A 19,801-nucleotide genomic window follows, 5' to 3' on the forward strand; every position below is an offset into this window, starting at 1 on the left:
CCGGCTAAGCATTAGTATAGGGGCGCCATCCAACAGACATGTTTACATGCAATTATGTGGATGTGATTGTTTTCAAACCTAAGGCATATAATAACATGCTAAAGACTGTACAATGATTAACAGACGTTTATTATCACATTTTCATTAGAAATCTAGGGATCCATCTTTACACTAAACAGTAAGCACTACCAAAGCCAGACTGGTTCGTGCTAAATATATCGTCTCATCCTGATAGTAAAATAACATATTTCTGTTCGTACGTACTGAGGTACTCTTGTCAATGGAAGCAATTATTGGCGGGGAAATGAAGGTATGTTCAACAGCTTGGCAACTGATCATGAGGTGAACCGGAAGTGTAGTTAATACTCCTGAAGAGGTCGACAAGTAACCGGAAATACCTTTTATGTTTCTCACGAAGACAACGAATTATCGCTATGATCTCCTAAGCAACTACACCATTTACAACGAGCCTATCTAGGATCTGAAAATAAATTATCAGTCTCGGTTATTTTCGATTTTTAATAAGCAGATATCTCTTGTTGCGTGTAACACGTCACGGGGTCGTGGAGTGGAAGTGATGATCAATCTAGCGGGACAACAAAGCCAGGTAACTAATCAGGAAGTATATAACTGGTGTTGACACTGCTATGGTTGTTGATATTGTCACTAGTGTTGTTGACATTGTTACTAGTGTTGTTGACATTGTTACTAGTGTTGTTGATATTGTCACTAGTGTTGTTGACATCGCTATGGTTGTTGATATTGTTACTAGTGTTGTTGACATTGCTATGGTTGTTGATATTGTTACTAGTGTTGTTGACATTGTCACTAGTGTTGTTGACATTGCTATGGTTGTTGATATTGTTACTAGTGTTGTTGACATTGCTATGGTTGTTGATATTGTTACTAGTGTTGTTGACTTTGCTATGGTTGTTGATATTCTCACTAGTGTTGTTGACATTGTCACTAGTGTTGTTGATATTGTTACTAGTGTTGTTGACATTGCTATGGTTGTTGATATTGTCACTAGTGTTGTTGATATTGTTACTAGTGTTGTTGACATTGCTATAGTTGTTGATATTGTCACTAGTGTTGTTGACATTGTCACTAGTGTTGTTGACATCGCTATGGTTGTTGATATTGTCACTAGTGTTGTTGATATTGTTACTAGTGTTGTTGACATTGCTATGGTTGTTGATATTGTCACTAGTGTTGTTGACATTGTCACTAGTGTTGTTGATATTGTTACTGTGTTGTTGATATTGTCACTAGTGTTGTTGATATTGTCACTAGTGTTGTTGATATTGTCACTAGTGTTGTTGATATTGTTACTGTGTTGTTGATATTGTCACTAGTGTTGTTGATATTGTCACTAGTGTTGTTGATATTGTTACTGTGTTGTTGATATTGTCACTAGTGTTGTTGATATTGTCACTAGTGTTGTTGATATTGTCACTAGTGTTGTTGATATTGTTACTAGTGTTGTTGATATTGTTACTAGTGTTGTTGACATTGCTATGGTTGTTGATATTGTCACTAGTGTTGTTGATATTGTTACTAGTGTTGTTGATATTGTTACTAGTGTTGTTGATATTGTCACTAGTGTTGTTGATATTGTCACTAGTGTTGTTGATATTGTTACTGTGTTGTTGATATTGTCACTAGTGTTGTTGATATTGTCACTAGTGTTGTTGATATTGTTACTGTGTTGTTGATATTGTCACTAGTGTTGTTGATATTGTCACTAGTGTTGTTGATATTGTCACTAGTGTTGTTGATATTGTTACTAGTGTTGTTGATATTGTTACTAGTGTTGTTGACATTGCTATGGTTGTTGATATTGTCACTAGTGTTGTTGATATTGTTACTAGTGTTGTTGATATTGTTACTAGTGTTGTTGATATTGTTACTAGTGTTGTTGATATTGTTACTAGTGTTGTTGACATTGCTATGGTTGTTGATATTGTTACTAGTGTTGTTGACATTGCTATGGTTGTTGATATTGTTACTAGTGTTGTTGATATTGTTACTAGTGTTGTTGATATTGTCACTAGTGTTGTTGACATTGCTATGGTTGTTGATATTGTTACTAGTGTTGTTGATATTGTCACTAGTGTTGTTGACATTGCTATGGTTGTTGATATTGTCACTAGTGTTGTTGACTTTGCTATGGTTGTTGATATTGTTACTAGTGTTGCTGATATTGTTACTAGTGTTGCTGATATTGTTACTAGTGGTGTTGATATTGTCACTAGTGTTGTTGACTTTGCTATGGTTGTTGATATTGTCACTAGTGTTGTTGACATTGCTATGGTTGTTGATATTGTTACTAGTGTTGCTGATATTGTTACTAGTGTTGTTGATATTGTCACTAGTGTTGTTGATATTGTTACTAGTGTTGTTGATATTGTTACTAGTGTTGTTGATATTGTTACTAGTGTTGTTGATATTGTCACTAGTGTTGTTGATATTGTCACTAGTGTTGTTGATATTGTTACTAGTGTTGTTGATATTGTTACTAGTGTTGTTGATATTGTCACTAGTGTTGTTGATATTGTCACTAGTGTTGTTGACATTGCTATGGTTGTTGATATTGTTACTAGTGTTGTTGACTTTGCTATGGTTGTTGATATTGTTACTGGTGTTGTTGACATTGTCACTAGTGTTGTTGATATTGTTACTAGTGTTGTTGATATTGTCACTAGTGTTGTTGACATTGCTATGGTTGTTGATATTGTTACTAGTGTTGTTGATATTGTTACTAGTGTTGTTGACATTGCTATGGTTGTTGATATTGTCACTAGTGTTGTTGATATTGTTACTAGTGTTGTTGACATTGCTATGGTTGTTGATATTGTTACTGTGTTGTTGATATTGTTACTAGTGTTGTTGATATTGTCACTAGTGTTGTTGTTGATATTGTCACTAGTGTTGTTGACATTGCTATGGTTGTTGATATTGTTACTGTGTTGTTGATATTGTCACTAGTGTTGTTGACATTGCTATGGTTGTTGATATTGTCACTAGTGTTGTTGACATTGTCACTAGTGTTGTTGATATTGTCACTAGTGTTGTTGTTGACACTGTTACTATTATAGTTAAAGTTACTGGTGTTTTTGTTGGCAATGCTATAGTTTTTATTATTACTAGTGTTGCTGTTGACATTTTTATTGTTATAGTTTTTATTGTTACTAGTGTTGCTGTTGTTGCTGCCGCTGGTGTTACAAATATCTACCTTAGGGATGTATATTATTATAAATCACACAGGTTAAGTTCAACATTCACTATACGATCCTACACCACAAATTATTCTAATGTAAAATCTATATATATACCAATACTAAATAATTGTAATTATCTCATATTATAAAGGAATCACTTTGAACCGTATATACCATTCAGACTATCGCTCTTCAATTACACCTGATGTATACAGGTATATATAGCTGATGACAATAGCTGTTATTGAATCACTAATACACTGGATTGGATGTCTGTAAAACAGCCCATTTACAGACAGTAATATAATGACATTTTGAAAAGAAATTTTCTCTTTAACTTCAATAGTGGAACCGAAACAAGACAAAGCCCATTCGGACTTGTATGATATTTTACATGCATTGGTTAACTTGAATCGTATATATATATAAACGTCATACCACCGACAGCCCTTTTGCTATAGGATAGTGTAAGTACATTTCTTGGTCAATAAAGTGACTATCGGGAAAACAAGCCATGATAAAAACCTTCCAGAACTATATGTAGTACACCTCTATAAGATACCAATACAAGATATCGTTTTCTATGTATCTAACTTATACTTTATCTGAACAGTATGCATATATTACTCAAATCATAAAATTAACTCGAGCAGTTAAAGGCATGAAGTGAAAACAGCGTGAGAAAATGGGTTATTATAGCTAAAACTAATCTGAAGTACTGGACGGTATCTGTGTAGGCGAAGAGGGGGACCACCCATGCATATTGTTCCTGAGCTGTTTTCATCGTTAAAAGAGGTCGTTTGGTAGTTTGTTTTGATTACTTACAAAACTCTTCCGCCATGATCCAACTGCAGAAGTTTTCCGAAACACACAGTTATATACAGACAGGTAAATGTCCACGAACAGGAACTCCTTGGTCAGTGTTTAAAACAGTTCCGGATCCAAAGTACCGATCCCGACCACACTGTTACAGATGACTTATGACCTTTCCAATGTATGTTAAACAGTTTGTGAGTGATTGTTCTTCCACTCGCCACTGCACCAAAACGAAATCTCCGGGGAAAATAACTTAGAGAATTTTTTGCACCTTGTAACGCGTGCTTGATTTGGTAGCTCTCAGTAAATGTGCTAGAGAAGCACCACGTGTATTATATGTATCTGTATATATACACCTCCCCCTGTGCTAACCTTCCTCCAACTCTTCCTTCTGTCCTTACATTCGACTATATATACACTGCCTTCAAACACTGTTTACACTTCACCGTGCGTGTTTAAACCACCAGAGGAAAGCAAAGATTTGTTTTAAACTCGCAAGCTTTCAGAGGAATAAATATATAAGTCAAGATTAAGAAGATTGGTATTCTGGGTCGCTACCTGGAGAAAATACTGACCGAGGATAGTCGAGTTTTATTAGTAGGGCGATAAGACGAAGCTATATTGAGTTGTATTTGTAGTTTTAAAAGTTTGACCAGAACGCTTTAATCTACACTGATAATTGTAGAGTTACGAGATAGGGGGCTAGGCTCGGCCAGTGATAACGGTGGACATATCGTTTTAGTCTTTATTTATAACCAAGCAGTATACAACATGGACATTTCATATACAGGATAAGGGAACGTTGTTAAAAAGGACACAGAGAAAACAAATCTAGATAAACCAGGTTAATATAATGCGGAGTATACTACAATCCAAACATATCTTTAATAAGATAGTAGAATGTAGCTATGTGCAAAAGTATTGTAAATTACAATACATATATATACAACTGTTTCAACATATTTTACATGGACCAACTGTATAAAGTTAGTGGAATGTAACTGTGCAATAGTATTGTAAATTTGAATACATACAAATGTTTCATCATATTTATATGGACCAACTGTATAAGCAGTTTTAATTCGGTCAGTAGAACGTCGCTATTTCATAATGTAAATTGTTATGCGTATACAGTATGTTATACATTAAACTGCGTTCCTCGGGGAGTCATTATCTTGTAACTCTCACGAAATTGTAGATTAAAATGGTTGTAATACTCCAGCGTTATAATTAATCTGTCTACACTTCAGTGAGAATTATAGTTTTTCATAGAAGGCAGGTTATATTTCCTGTTGTATGATACCTATGTAATAGTGTCGCTACATGTCAATGGGACCTGTTCACGTGACCACGATACTGACCACGAGACTGACCACGAGTACACGAGACAGTTTATAGCAAATATGGTCAGCGGGAATAAACAAAAAATCATCAATTTAATTTAAACAATCACGTCTTCATATCACTACACAGACCGGAACTGTGTGAGAATTATGTTCTGGTAGCTTTCTATCTTGTTTTATTTATTGTTGTTTAACGCCATTTCGACAGCCAAGGTCATTTTGTTTGTTAAAGTTGCAAAGTGGCAAAGCAGAGAAAATGCAAGTATAACAGCATAAATCTAAATAGAAAACCGCTTTAGTAATCCTGGGTACTCGATTTGATTACAACCAGCCCTACAGTCTCGGCTTTGGCACTATATAGAAGGATGGTCTGTGCTGATTTGTATCATAGCCAAATTTACCCTCGATTCCGATGACGATCGATTAAACAAATGCCATTTTTTCATTATGACTGATTTGGGACTTCCTCTCTTGTAAGATAGTCTAAAACATTATTCCACAGACCAATAAACTATTCAAAACAGAGTTCGGGACTTTATGGCACGGATAGATTTCGAACATATTTGACGCTTTGACATTGAGGTCAAGGTTGCAATGATCCGATGACAGAGCAATGTACTTCGTCAATGGGTGTACAGAAAATTTCTTTAATATAACTTTAATTGTTTAAAAGTTGAAGCCCGGGCAAGCATTGGGAAAATTTGCATTTATTTGACCTTGGCATTGAGGTCAAAGTTACGGTGTGATCAAATATCTTAAAGAGTTCAGAATGAAGTTATGGCCAGGACAAGGAATCATTAGAAGAACCAGAACTAGAAGATTTGGAGAACATAACTTATAATTGTTTTGCCTGAGCGGAGAGAATGAACGATACTATATAACAAGATCTAACTGGAACGTCCGAGTGGATGAACGATACTGTATAACAAGTTCTAACTGGAACGTCCGAGAGGATGAACGATACTGTATAACAAGATCTAACTGGAACGTCCGAGAGGATGAACGATACTGTATAACAAGATCTAACTGGAACGTCCGAGAGAATGAACGATACTGTATAACAAGATCTAACTGGAACGTCCGAGAGGATGAACGATACTGTATAACAAGTTCTAACTGGAACGTCCGAGAGGATGAACGATACTATATAACAAGATCTGACTGGAACGTCCGAGAGGATGAACGATACTGTATAACAAGTTCTATCTGGAACGTCCGAGAGGATGAACGATACTATATAACAAGTTCTAACTGGAACGTCCGAGAGGATGAACGATAATGTATAACAAGTTCTAACTGGAACGTCCGAGAGGATGAACGATACTGTATAACAAGTTCTAACTGCAACGTCCGAGGGGATGAACGATACTGTATAACAAGTTCTAACTGGAACGTCCGAAGGGATGAACGATACTGTATAACAAGTTCTATCTGGAACGTCCGAAGGGATGAACGATACTGTATAACAAGTTCTATCTGGAACGTCCGAGAGGATGAACGACACTATATAACAAATCCTAACTGGAACGTCCGAGGGGATGAACGATGCTATATAACAAGATCTAACTGGAACGTCCGAGGGGATGGATACTGTATAACAAGTTCTAACTGGAACGTCCGAGGGGATGAACGATACTGTATAACAAGTTCTGACTGGAACGTCCGAGAGGATGAACGATAATATATAACAAGTTCTAACTGGAACGTCCGAGAGGATGAACGATACTGTATAACAAGTTCTAACTGGAACGTCCGAGAGGATGAACGATACTGTATAACAAGTTCTAACTGGAACGTCCGAGAGGATGAACGATACTGTATAACAAGTTCTAATTGGAAAGTCCGAGAGGATGAACGATAATATATAACAAGTTCTACCTGGAACGCCCGAGAGGATGAACGATGCTATATAACAAGATCTAACTGGAACGTCCGAGAGGATGAACGATACTGTATAACAAGTTCTAACTGGAACGTCCGTTACATCAGCTCATCAATCTACCCAAACAGTCTTTATGGAAGATAACCGAGCCTGCTATGTTTTTCCATAAGTTGTAATTAACTTAAGCACCAAATTGGAAAACATGATCATAAGTAGTAATACTAATTTGGAGGTTTGTAAACCGCTATTTCATAGCATCATAACTATCTCAAAGCTTTTCGCCTATTATCATCCGTGGTTATTGGGCCTTTAAGAACAAGCCAATGACTATCCTAACTCCCAGGAGGGCCATACACAGCCGGAGCTGCCATCTCGGCGCTTACAGCTTACACACAGCATCTACTACGTACACATTTACAGCTGAGTCGACTGGAACACAACGGAGAAAAGGATCCTATTCAAGGATACAACACGCAACGCATGTGCCAGAAGACCACCGAGCCTCCATCATCTTAATTTTGACGAACAAAAAGCCAGCAAATGACAGTCATTCCGTCCAATTAGAACACATACGTAGCATCTTATTTCCGGTGTCATATTCTACACAGTACAATTTTCAACAAAATCGGTCAATATCTAAATTTCGACCAATCATAAGCTACGATATGACAGCCATTTTTACTGACACAGAAGAAAAAAGAAAGTGTATTAATTGTATTCCACCTGAAATCACCGGTCTATAACTTGATGCTGGTATTATTCATACGGCGTGTTGTCCTCAATCATAGCAATTGTGTCCATGATGCTCAATATGTGATTTCAAAAATACATGTTCAAACATACCAATGACCTCGATCTTTGACCAATAATGTCGATATTTGAACTTATCCGCGAAGCTTCATAAATCTTTTTAGTAACTACGACGGTTAGAAAGAGCGACAGGGAGTTTGGTGGCAAAATTCTATTAATTTGGTGTGTGTCTTGACCACGGACAGATAATGTCGATATTGTAATTTGTCCAACATATTGTGTGTCTAATAATGCGAATACACTTGTGACATTTACGGATCTGACGGTAAGTTGACACAGCAAACGTGTAATGGACATGTGGTCTGATGGATGGACAACAGAAACCGTACCTCGGCTTAAAACTCTCCTGTCCTTTCGGTAGGTGAGATTCGATAGGTATTCAGTCTCGATAATAAAACGTTAGGATATTCTGACTGTTTACTTAGAAAGTATCGTCATACCATTTAAAATGTGTTTTTTCACCTATCGTGAGAAACGGCTCACCGGAGACAGTAAACTGATGTTTGATGACCCACTTTTAAATCCTAACATTATATAGTTAAAATGTAAATATAAATATTTATCAACATTTTTGTTACAATCTGATTCATGCGTCTACCCTTTAACAGAACATAACACTTTTTATTCAGAATTAAAATAAAGAATTTACGAGAAAAAAAGTCCTCCACTATTAAATATCACTCAGATATTTAAAAACTGTACGTAGGGCTTCAGACAGGTTGATTCCTGCTGGGATTGGTATTTAGTTTTTAAAAGAACTAAGATCTGTTTACCTTCAAAAATGTCGAAAATGGATTTCGGTCTAATAACAAATGCATTTATCTTGATATCAGTATATAATGTTACCAACATTTTTGATCGGGATTAAACTTTATTTTTTTAAAGCGCATTTGTTTAATTTCAAAATAAGTTTAAATAATGATATTTTCTAAAAGATTGGACAAGTGAATATTTTTTGGCAATTACAATGTATAAGAACAGAACTGAGGGGGGGGGGGGGGGGGGGGGGGGGGGGTAATGGCAACAACGACAACGACAAGGACCTCCTTACAGTGCGTATGAGACTGTATAAAGTTTTATCATTAGGTATCTAATACTATCTGAGGGTTGTCTTACCAACAAAATACATGTGTATATATAGAGAATAGAGAATCAGACAAAATCCCCAGTCTAAATCGAAAAGGGCCATAACTCTTGAGATTATTCAAGAGTATAAACATAAAAGGGGCCGTAATTTCGAGGATACTCAGAGAGCTAAACCGGAAAGGGCCGTAACTGTGAGAATACTCAGAGAGCTAAATCGGAAAGGGCCGTAACTGCGAGAATACTCAGAGAGCTTAATCGGAAAGGGCCGTAACTGCGAGAATAGAAAATTCTGATTCGAAAAGGACCGTAAATACAAGAAGAGTAAGAGCCTTAATCGAAAAGGGCGAGAAAAATGTACGATATCCATGTGATCAAATTGTGCCTACAAAATAGACAATAGAAGTTTTATGATGGCGGATAGAAATAAAAATTAAGATGATTTCCTTTCCTTTATTGGATGAAGAACTTGATACTTGAGTGAAAACAGTCAGTGGCTAAACTTTTCAAGCGATGCAAACTGGTTTGTTTATAGAACAGAAAGTGAGAGAACTCGCCATCATGACTAAGTCTTTCAAAATAGATTTCCGTCAAGATGATAACACAAGTGATAGTTTTGTTTACTCCAACTGATCGGAGCCCACACTGAGATATATTACCAAATACACCGATAGTGTTAGGTTAAGTGTATTCAATAATACAATACATCCCGTACTAATGTAAAGCTGACTACCTGCGAATCTACATATGTTTATAAACATCTATTTTCTACTTAAATGCTTTTATGAAAATGTGAAGTCGATAACGATTCCTGCATTCAACATCCAAGGATTAATATTAATGGAATCTTCACTGGGAAGAGTTTAGGTAAGAAACGCCTCCCCCAGATCAACACAGAACATCCGTCAGCTGTTCTCAATGATCTCAACCATTCTAAACATTTCATCACGCGTACTTTTAACGAAGAGGTATATTGTTTTATCTTATAAAGGATTATTAGATTTACAATATAAATAAATGTTAATACATAATATCTCCTTATTAAAACTCGCCAAAATCCATTAACGATATAATGTTTCTGTCATCATACAGACGTTTTATTACATCACATTTAGACACGATGCCGAATTGGCCTGTATCGCTCAGCTGCTTCAAATGGAACTTTAAATTTAATCTAGAACTGACTACCACTTAATCAAATATCAGAGAAATCTAAATTCATTTCATTCCAGAATATCACTGGTCTTTTATCATGACTCTAGCTCACTTGCTTATTCAGAAGGAAACAAAAAACAAAAAAACAAACGCTTCCGTATTTGATCCTGTGACCTTGAAGGGATGTCAAGATCATTCATCTCAGTATGATACAAGCCTAATATGACCAAGGGCTTATTGGTTAATAAAAAGTCGTTGAAGGATTTTAACATCTGTGACTCCCGTGTCCTTGAGAGGAGGTCAAGGTCATCAATTTCAACAAAATTGGTACCACGTCATCCCCGCATGTTACTGGCCCAATAGCTTTACATGGACTTCTCGGTTAATGAGAAGTTCAATTTAATTTAATGAACAAGAGATCCCAGAGGGATCTTGGCGCCCACCATTGAATGATCTTTATAGGTTCCATGTCAGATTGATCTTTTCTCTACTTTTCCCTTCTTCTAAGTCTTACTAATCTGTGTAAATTCAGAAACAGCCCTCTAGATCTAGTACTTTTCAAACAAGGGGAACCTATATATAAAATTTAAGATTTAGCGATAATGGCTGTCTGTCGGCCATGTTGTTTTCCGATTGGTCCCAAAATGCAATACCAGGGACCAAGGGGAACCTACATATGAAATTTGAGAAAGATCCCTTCAGTACCTTCTGTACAATAGCGATAACAAACTTCAATTTTCAAAATACAAGATGGCTGCCTGTCAGCCAGGTTGTTTTCTGACTGGTCTCAAAATCCAATATGTATAACTAGACACAGAGGGCAACTTACAAATGAAATTCAGAAAGATCCTTTCAGCAATTTCTGATAAATAGCGATAACAATCTTCAATTGTCAAAATCCAAGATGGCTGCCTGTCGCCCATGTTGTTTTTCGATTGGTCTCAAAATGCAATATGCATAACTACGCACTGAGGGAAACCTACATATGAAATTTGAGAAAGATCCCTTCAGTACTTTCTGAGAAATTGCGATAACAAACTTCAATTGTCAAAATCCAAGATGACTGCCTGTCGGCCATGTTGTTTTCCGAATAGTCTCAAAATGCAATATACATAACTAGGCACAGAGGGGAACCTACATATGAAATTTCAGAAAGATCCCTTCAGTACTTTCTGAGAAATAGTGATAACAAACTTCAATTGTCAAAATCCAAGATGGCTGCCTGTCGGCCATGTTGTTTTCAGATTAGTCTCAAAATGCAATATACATAACTAGGCACAGAGGGGAACCTACATATGAAATTTCAGAAAGATCCCTTCAGTACTTTTTGAGAAATAGTGATAACAAACTTCAATTGTCAAAATCCAAGATGGCTGCCTGTCGGCCATGTTGTTTTCAGATTAGTCTCAAAATGCAATATGCATAACTAGGCACCGAGGGAAACCTACATATGAAATTTCAGAAAGATCCCTTCATAAGTATCTGAGAAATAGCGATAACAAACTTCAATTGTCAAAATCCAAGATGGCTGCCTGTCGGCCATGTTGTTTTCCAATTGGTCTCAAAACGCAATATGCATAACTAAGCACCAAGAGGAACCTTTATATGAAATTTCAGAAAGATCCCTTCATAAGTTTCTGAGAAATAGCGATAACAAACTTCAATTGTCAAAATCCAAGATGGCTGCCTGTCGGCCATGTTGTTTTCCGATTGGTCTCAAAATGCAATATGCATAACTAGGCACCAAGGGGAATTTACATATGAAATTTGAGAAAGATCCCTTCAGTACTTTCTCAGAAATAGCGATAACAAACTTCAATTGTCAAAATCCAAGATGGCTGCCTGTCGGCCATGTTGTTTTCCGATTGGTCTCAAAATGCAATATGCATAACTAGGCACCAAGGGGAGTCTACATATGAAATTTGTGAAAGATCCCTTCAGTACTTTCTCAGAAATAGCGATAACAAACTTCAATTATCAAAATCCAAGATGGCTGCCTGTCGGCCATGTTGTTTTCCGATTGGTCTCAAAATGCAATATGCATAACTAGGCACCAAGGGAAGCCTACATATGAAATTTGAGAAAGATCCCTTCAGTACTTTCTCAGAAATAGCGATAACAAACTTCAATTGTCAAAATCCAAGATGGCTGCCTGTCGGCCATGTTGTTTTCCGATTGGTCTCAAAATGCAATATGCATAACTAGGCACCAAGGGGAACCTACATATGAAATTTAAGAAAGATCCCTTCAGTACTTTCTCAGAAATAGCGATAACAAACTTCAATTATCAAAATCCAAGATGGCTGCCTGTCGGCCATGTTGTTTTCCGATTGGTCTCAAAATGCAATATGCATAACTATGCACCAAGGGGAGTCTACATATGAAATTTGAGAAAGATCCCTTCAGTACTTTCTCAGAAATAGCGATAACAAACTTCAATTATCAAAATCCAAGATGGCTGCCTGTCGGCCATGTTGTTTTCCGATTGGTCTCAAAATGCAATATGCATAACTAGGCATCAAGGGAAGCCTACATATGAAATTTGAGAAAGATCCCTTCAGTACTTTCTCAGAAATAGCGATAACAAACTTCAATTATCAAAATCCAAGATGGCTGCCTGTCGGCCATGTTGTTTTCCGATTGGTCTCAAAATGCAATATGCATAACTAGGCACCAAGGGAAGCCTACATATGAAATTTGAGAAAGATCCCTTCAGTACTTTCTCAGAAATAGCGATAACAAACTTCAATTGTCAAAATCCAAGATGGCTGCCTGTCGGCCATGTTGTTTTCCGATTGGTCTCAAAATGCAATATGCATAACTAGGCACCAAGGGGAACCCACATATGAAATTTGGGAAAGATCCCTTCAGTACTCTCTGAGGATTAGCGATAACAAGAATTGTTTACGGACGGACGGACGGACGGACGGGCGGAGGGACGGACGGACGGACGGACGGAGGGACGGACGGACGGACGGACGGACGGAGGGACGGACGGACGACGGACCACGGACGCAGGGCGATTTGAATAGCCCACCATCTGATGATGGTGGGCTAAAAACTGTTTTATTTTTTTTACACATACTTGAACTTAGTTATCTTGAAAGTACGTCAATGTCATAAATCTCAGCATGCTATTCATGACATTGAGACTATAAATATAGAATATGAATGTTATAATAAAATACTATGGTGTAATGGTGTAAACATTAACTAAATCTGTCGATGGGTTAAGGGTTAATATTGATTTGGGGCGGACGGGACCCCCCCCCCCCCCCCCCCCCCCCCCCCCCCCTAATTATTCGCGGGGTCCCCATTTTTTCCAATTCATCACTGAATTTACGGAAACCGGATGTAACACTTTGTGTTGGAGCCGCGGCAATAGAGGGCGCGCGGTACGAGTGATGAAGTAAGAGTAAACGATTCGTGGTACCAGCTTCACGTTGTAATTGTTTTTGATTTGTGGACAGAGGGAACATCAATCAAAAGCCGTCCTGTAATTATGTTGTAATGAAGAATATGTTTACTGCAAACCAAAAACATTTACAACCAGCTGACGTTAAGTAATGGAAACAATCTATTAATAGACTTATATAATTTTTTTTATTTGGCAGGCAAGGTCGCTTACATCATATTTACCGAAATGTACAACACAAGGTGATGTTCTCGATGCCAAGCAAAAATACCTGTAAGTGTATATTTTGCATGCGTTTATTGTGATTCCAAATCTGTCTCCATGACGACGGATGTTACCGAGGAAGGGAGTCTGGCGAAGTCATCATACTCATGGATCATAATTACCATCTACACTACCAGCGAGAATCTGCTCATTCTGATGTAGTTTGTCTTGTCTGTGGTGCAAATATCGAAACAGCCCCTCTCTCCCAAACACCAGCCCGCTGTGCTTATCTACGGCCATTCGACCGTGTTCAAGGGGAATGTAATCATATTTATCAATATGGAGATCATGAGTTCGAATCCTGTTAATCTAATCGTTGCATTTTTCTTTGCACTAGTATGGCTACATTTCGGAAAGCTTTGGATGAAAAATATAGATATCTTGAAAATGAAAAACTTCTTTTGTGACGTTTGAAAAAGCGAAGTTCAACAAAATGACTGAATGGTCCATTTATAAAAAAAAGATGACATTCACATCGACTAGAAATGTTAATTAACTGACATTACCAACGAAACGCTGGATGCGATTCTCAATAGAGTATTCAATCATTAAACAAACATACTTGATCCATGTATTTATTTGAGCTCAATTAAAAAATCTACAAGTGAAAGACTATTCCCAAACAAAATCATCTATTTATATGATAATTTACCATATAAGCAAAACATATTTAATTTGTAGAGATTCTTTTTAAATCTCGGTAGATCGACTTACACAAGTTCGCACGACTCAAATTGCGTCGCGACAGGTTTGCGTTTACATCATGAAATATCTAAGCACATTTTAAAATTGAAATTGCGAAACCATCAATCATTAAGAAGCATTCATCAAAACGAGAGATGTGGGATTCAAGGAAGTTGCCTCGCAGTGTGTAATGCGTGTTTTTGGAGTATTAGCGAAAGTTTCATTCTTTTTCTCGCATGGTCAATAAAGATACTACCCCGAGTTTTCATTTCATATTTCTCATGAAAGTTTTCTTTTTTTTTCATATGAGTTCACCACAATCTCGTTATTGGTGAAAGCAATGTAAACTCGCAGTCGTCCAACATTGTTCGTCCTACATTGTTCTACATTGTTCGTCCTACACTGTACATTAGACATAGGTAAAGCCCAATCAGCTGGATAGGCTACAATAAACAGTATTATGAGTTCCTAAGATTGAATATGTGACGTCAGATCACTCCAACAGCTGTATCAATACAGACCGAACTCTCGCCACAGGGACACGCGAGTAAAGATACAGAATGTTGGTACTTTTCAGCCATTTACATGAGACATTAAGATATTTTAGAGGTTGGTGACAGCAATGTACTCCTAAAGGTTGAATGTGATCCAAAGGTCTACATCAGAAGAAATACAATCCTTGAATACAGTTTACAGGTGCCATTTGAGTTTTTTTTTATCAAAATTAATATCTGGAAGTGAGTAACTTACAATGGTGTTAACACTTTACGAACTACATGTACATGCATGTGTATGAAATTAACTTGATTGTGAAGCCCCTGTGTTTGTTCTCGACGCTCCAATCTATCTTGGGAAACTATCTGGAAAACTAATCAGAATTCTCTCTTGGCCTTTCTCTCAAATTGTGAGTTGATAATCAATTATACACTACTTCATGTTATAGAAGGGCCTAAGGACGTAAACCATAGCCACAGGTATAGACGGTTACCGATAGACGTTACAGAAGGGTCTAAGGACGTAAACCATAGCCACAGGTATAGACGGTTACCAATAGACGTTATAGAAGGGTCTAAGGACGTAAACCATAGCCACAGGTATAGACGGTTACCGATAGACGTTATAGAAGGGTCTAAGGACGTAAACCATAGCCACAGGTATAGACGGTTACCAATAGACGTTATAGAAGGGTCTAAGGACGTAAGCCATAGCCACAGGTATAGACGGTTACCAATAGACGTTATAGAAGGGTCTAAGGACGTAAACCATAGCCCCAGGTATAGACGGTTACCAATAGACGTTATAGAAGGGTCTAAGGACGTAAACCATAGCCACAGGTATAGACGGTTACCAATAGACGTTATAGAAGGGTCTAAGGACGTAAACCATAGCCACAGGTATAGACGGTTACCAATAGACGTTATAGAAGGGTCTAAGGACGTAAACCATAGCCACAGGTATAGACGGTTACCAATAGACGTTATAGAAGGGTCTAAGGACGTAAACCATAGCCACAGGTATAGACGGTTACCAATAGACGTTATAGTAGGGTCTGATGGCATAAACCATAGTCACAGGTATAGACGGTTACCGATAGACGTTATAGAAGGGTCTAAGGACGTAAACCATAGCCACAGGTATAGACGGTTACCAATAGACGTTATAGAAGGGTCTAATGACGTAAACCATAGCCACAGGTATAGACGGTTACCAATAGACGTTATAGAAGGGTCTAAGGACGTAAACCATAGCCCCAGGTATAGACGGTTACCAATAGACGTTATAGAAGGGTCTAAGGACGTAAACCATAGCCACAGGTATAGACGGTTACCGATAGACGTTATAGAAGGGTCTAAGGACGTAAACCATAGCCCCAGGTATAGACAGTTACCAATAGACGTTATAGAAGGGTCTAAGGACGTACACCATAGCCACATGTATAGACGGTTACCAATAGACGTTATAGAAGGGTCTAAGGACGTAAACTATAGCCACAGGTATAGACGGTTACCAATAGACGTTATAGAAGGGTCTAAGGACGTACACCATAGCCACATGTATAGACGGTTACCAATAGACGTTATAGAAGGGTCTAAGGACGTAAGCCATAGCCACAGGTATAGACGGTTACCAATAGACGTTATAGAAGGGTCTAATGACGTAAACCATAGCCACAGGTATAGACGGTTACCAATAGACGTTATAGAAGGGTCTAAGGACGTAAACTATAGCCACAGGTATAGACGGTTACCAATAGACGTTATAGAAGGGTCTAAGGACGTAAACCATTGCCCCAGATATAGACGGTTACCAATAGACGTTATAGAAGGGTCTAAGGACGTAAACCATAGCCCCAGATATAGACGGTTACCAATAGACGTTATAGAAGGGTCTAAGGACGTAAACCATAGCCCCAGGTATAGACGGTTACCAATAGACGTTATAGAAGGGTCTAAGGACGTAAACCATAGCCACAGGTAGGTTACCAATAGACGTTATAGGAGGGTCTAAGGACACAAACCATAGCCCCAGGTATAGACAGCTACCAATAGACGTTATAGAAGGGTCTAATGACATAAACCATAGCCACAGATATAGACGGTTACCAATAGACGTTATAGAAGGGTCTAATGACATAAACTATAGCCACAGGTATAGACGGTTACCAATAGACGTTATAGAAGGGTCTAAGGACGTAAACCATAGCCCCAGATATAGACGGTTACCGATAGACGTTATAGAAGGGTCTAATGACATAAAACATAGTCCCTGGTATAGACGGTTACCAATAGACGTTATAGAAGGGTCTAAGGACGTAAACCATAGCCCCAGGTATATACGGTTACCAATAGACGTTATAGAAGGGTCTAAGGACGTAAACCATAGCCACAGGTATAGACGGTTACCGATAGACGTTATAGAAGGTCTAAGGACGTAAAACCACAGCCCCAGGTATAGACGGTTACCAATAGACGTTATAGAAGGGTGTAAGGACGTAAACCATAGCCACAGGTATAGACAGTTACCAATAGGCGTTATAGTAGGGTCTGATGACATAAACCATAGTCATAGATATAGACGGTTACCAATAGACGTTATAGAAGGGTGTAAGGACGTAAACCATAGCCACAGGTATAGACAGTTACCAATAGACGTTATAGAAGGGTCTAAGGACGTAAACCATAGCCCCAGGTATAGACGGTTACCAATAGACGTTATAGAAGGGTGTAAGGACGTAAACCATAGCCACAGGTATAGACAGTTACCAATAGGCGTTATAGTAGGGTCTGATGACATAAACCATAGTCATAGATATAGACGGTTACCAATAGACGTTATAGAAGGGTTTTATGACGTAAACCATAGCTACAGGTATAGACGGTTACCGATAGACGTTATAGAAGGGTCTAAGGACGTAAACCATAGCCACAGGTATAGACGGTTATCAATAGACGTTATAGAAGGGTCTAAGGACGTAAACCATAGCCACAGGTAGGTTACCAATAGACGTTATAGGAGGGTCTAAGGACACAAACCATAGCCCCAGGTATAGACAGCTACCAATAGCATATAGAAGGGTCTAATGACATAAACCATAGCCACAGATATAGACGGTTACCAATAGACGTTATAGAAGGGTCTAATGACATAAACTATAGCCACAGGTATAGACGGTTACCAATAGACGTTATAGAAGGGTCTAAGGACGTAAACCATAGCCACAGGTATAGACGGTTACCAATAGACGTTACAGAAGGGTCTAAGGACGTAAACCATAGCCACATGTATAGACGGTTATCAATAGACGTTATAGAAGGGTCTAAGGACGTAAACCATTGCCACAGGTATAGACGGTTACCAATAGACGTTATAGAAGGGTCTAAGGACGTAAACTATAGCCACAGGTATAGACGGTTACCAATAGACGTTATAGAAGGGTCTAAGGACGTAAACTATAGCCACAGGTATAGACGGTTACCAATAGACGTTATAGAAGGGTCTAAGGACGTAAACCATAGCCCCAGGTATAGACGGTTACCAATAGACGTTATAGAAGGGTCTAAGGACGTAAACCATAGCCCCAGGTATAGACGATATGTCTGGTCGACATTTAAAATAACAAACTGTTTGGTCATGCTGAGAACAATTGACTTCTTAAACTACACATGAACACAAGAAATGTTTATCATACTAAATATCGATTTATTTAATATTAAAAAGTACATCGATGGATTTGATAAGGTAAGCTTGTTGGACAGCAAATTATCTACATGGTATTTATAATGTATTATTTGTCAGAGGATAAAGCTATTTAATTTTGGAGACTGCACATATGTTATATCAGCTACAAATGATCAGCGTTATTTTGACTCGGCAATCTACCCTCTTCGTACGTATAATATAAGACTATCGTAAACAAACATTAAGGTGACGTCAGCTTTCACCTCGACTTGTAATGTCTTCAATCAATAATTAATAAAGGTTTTCAAATGTAACCATACATATTGAGCGGGGGTTTATACAAACTGGACGTAACCGAATTCGGACAAAGACGGCATGAATGAGAAGATCTATAAAATAAAATCTCTCAAAGATCGACCACAACACATCCTATCAATTCTTACTTTCACGTATAGGATTTATCTGCAAGTTAAATCTACACAGGTTTAACTTAGCCATTCATCCCAACTAGTTTTAGAGACGATTTATCCGGCACATCTGTAGCTATTTAACATAGACTTATGTTTGAAAGGAAGAATGTTGAAAGGATTATTTTTCCATGTGTGTAATTGTCAAATCATTGCATAACAGCATTAAACGTGATTTACTATATATGTATATATAGCTTTGAGAAAATCTACAGCACAGAGAAAGATTTAGGGGATTACAAACGCTACGTCGACTCGCTATTGTATACTATTAATACACCAAGTACGAAAGCTTTAGAGGCAGTTTAGGAAGAAAAGATACGAGACTAAATCGTTTCTTATAAAGATCCCCTTCTCGAATTTCAAGCAATTTCTTAATAGAAAAACTCTATCAGTCTGGTTGTAAATAGAAAGTACATTGTATGTATATAATGTGTTTACACTTCCATGGAATGGCCGGTTTCAACATGACGTAGCTTCCT

The 19,801-nt window shown here is 37.8% G+C and overlaps 1 protein-coding gene across 3 annotated transcripts in view; it reads right to left on the reverse strand.

Moving 5' to 3' along the window:
* Positions 1-19,801, reverse strand: part of LOC117325503 (cAMP-dependent protein kinase catalytic subunit alpha) — a 141,195-nt gene that overhangs the window by 51,480 nt on the left and 69,914 nt on the right. The window contains exon 1 of one of the 3 annotated variants that reach the window (XM_033881773.1): positions 4,047-4,332. The exons of the other annotated variants lie outside the window; for them this stretch is intronic. Within the exon in view, the coding sequence (XP_033737664.1) occupies positions 4,047-4,062 (16 nt within the window). The 5' untranslated portion in view covers positions 4,063-4,332. Of the gene's footprint in view, positions 1-4,046; positions 4,333-19,801 lie in introns of those variants that run through there. 3 annotated transcript variants of the gene reach the window in all.

This window comes from Pecten maximus, chromosome 4, assembly GCF_902652985.1.
Source record: "Pecten maximus chromosome 4, xPecMax1.1, whole genome shotgun sequence".
NCBI classification, from domain to species: Eukaryota; Metazoa; Mollusca; class Bivalvia; order Pectinida; family Pectinidae; genus Pecten; species Pecten maximus.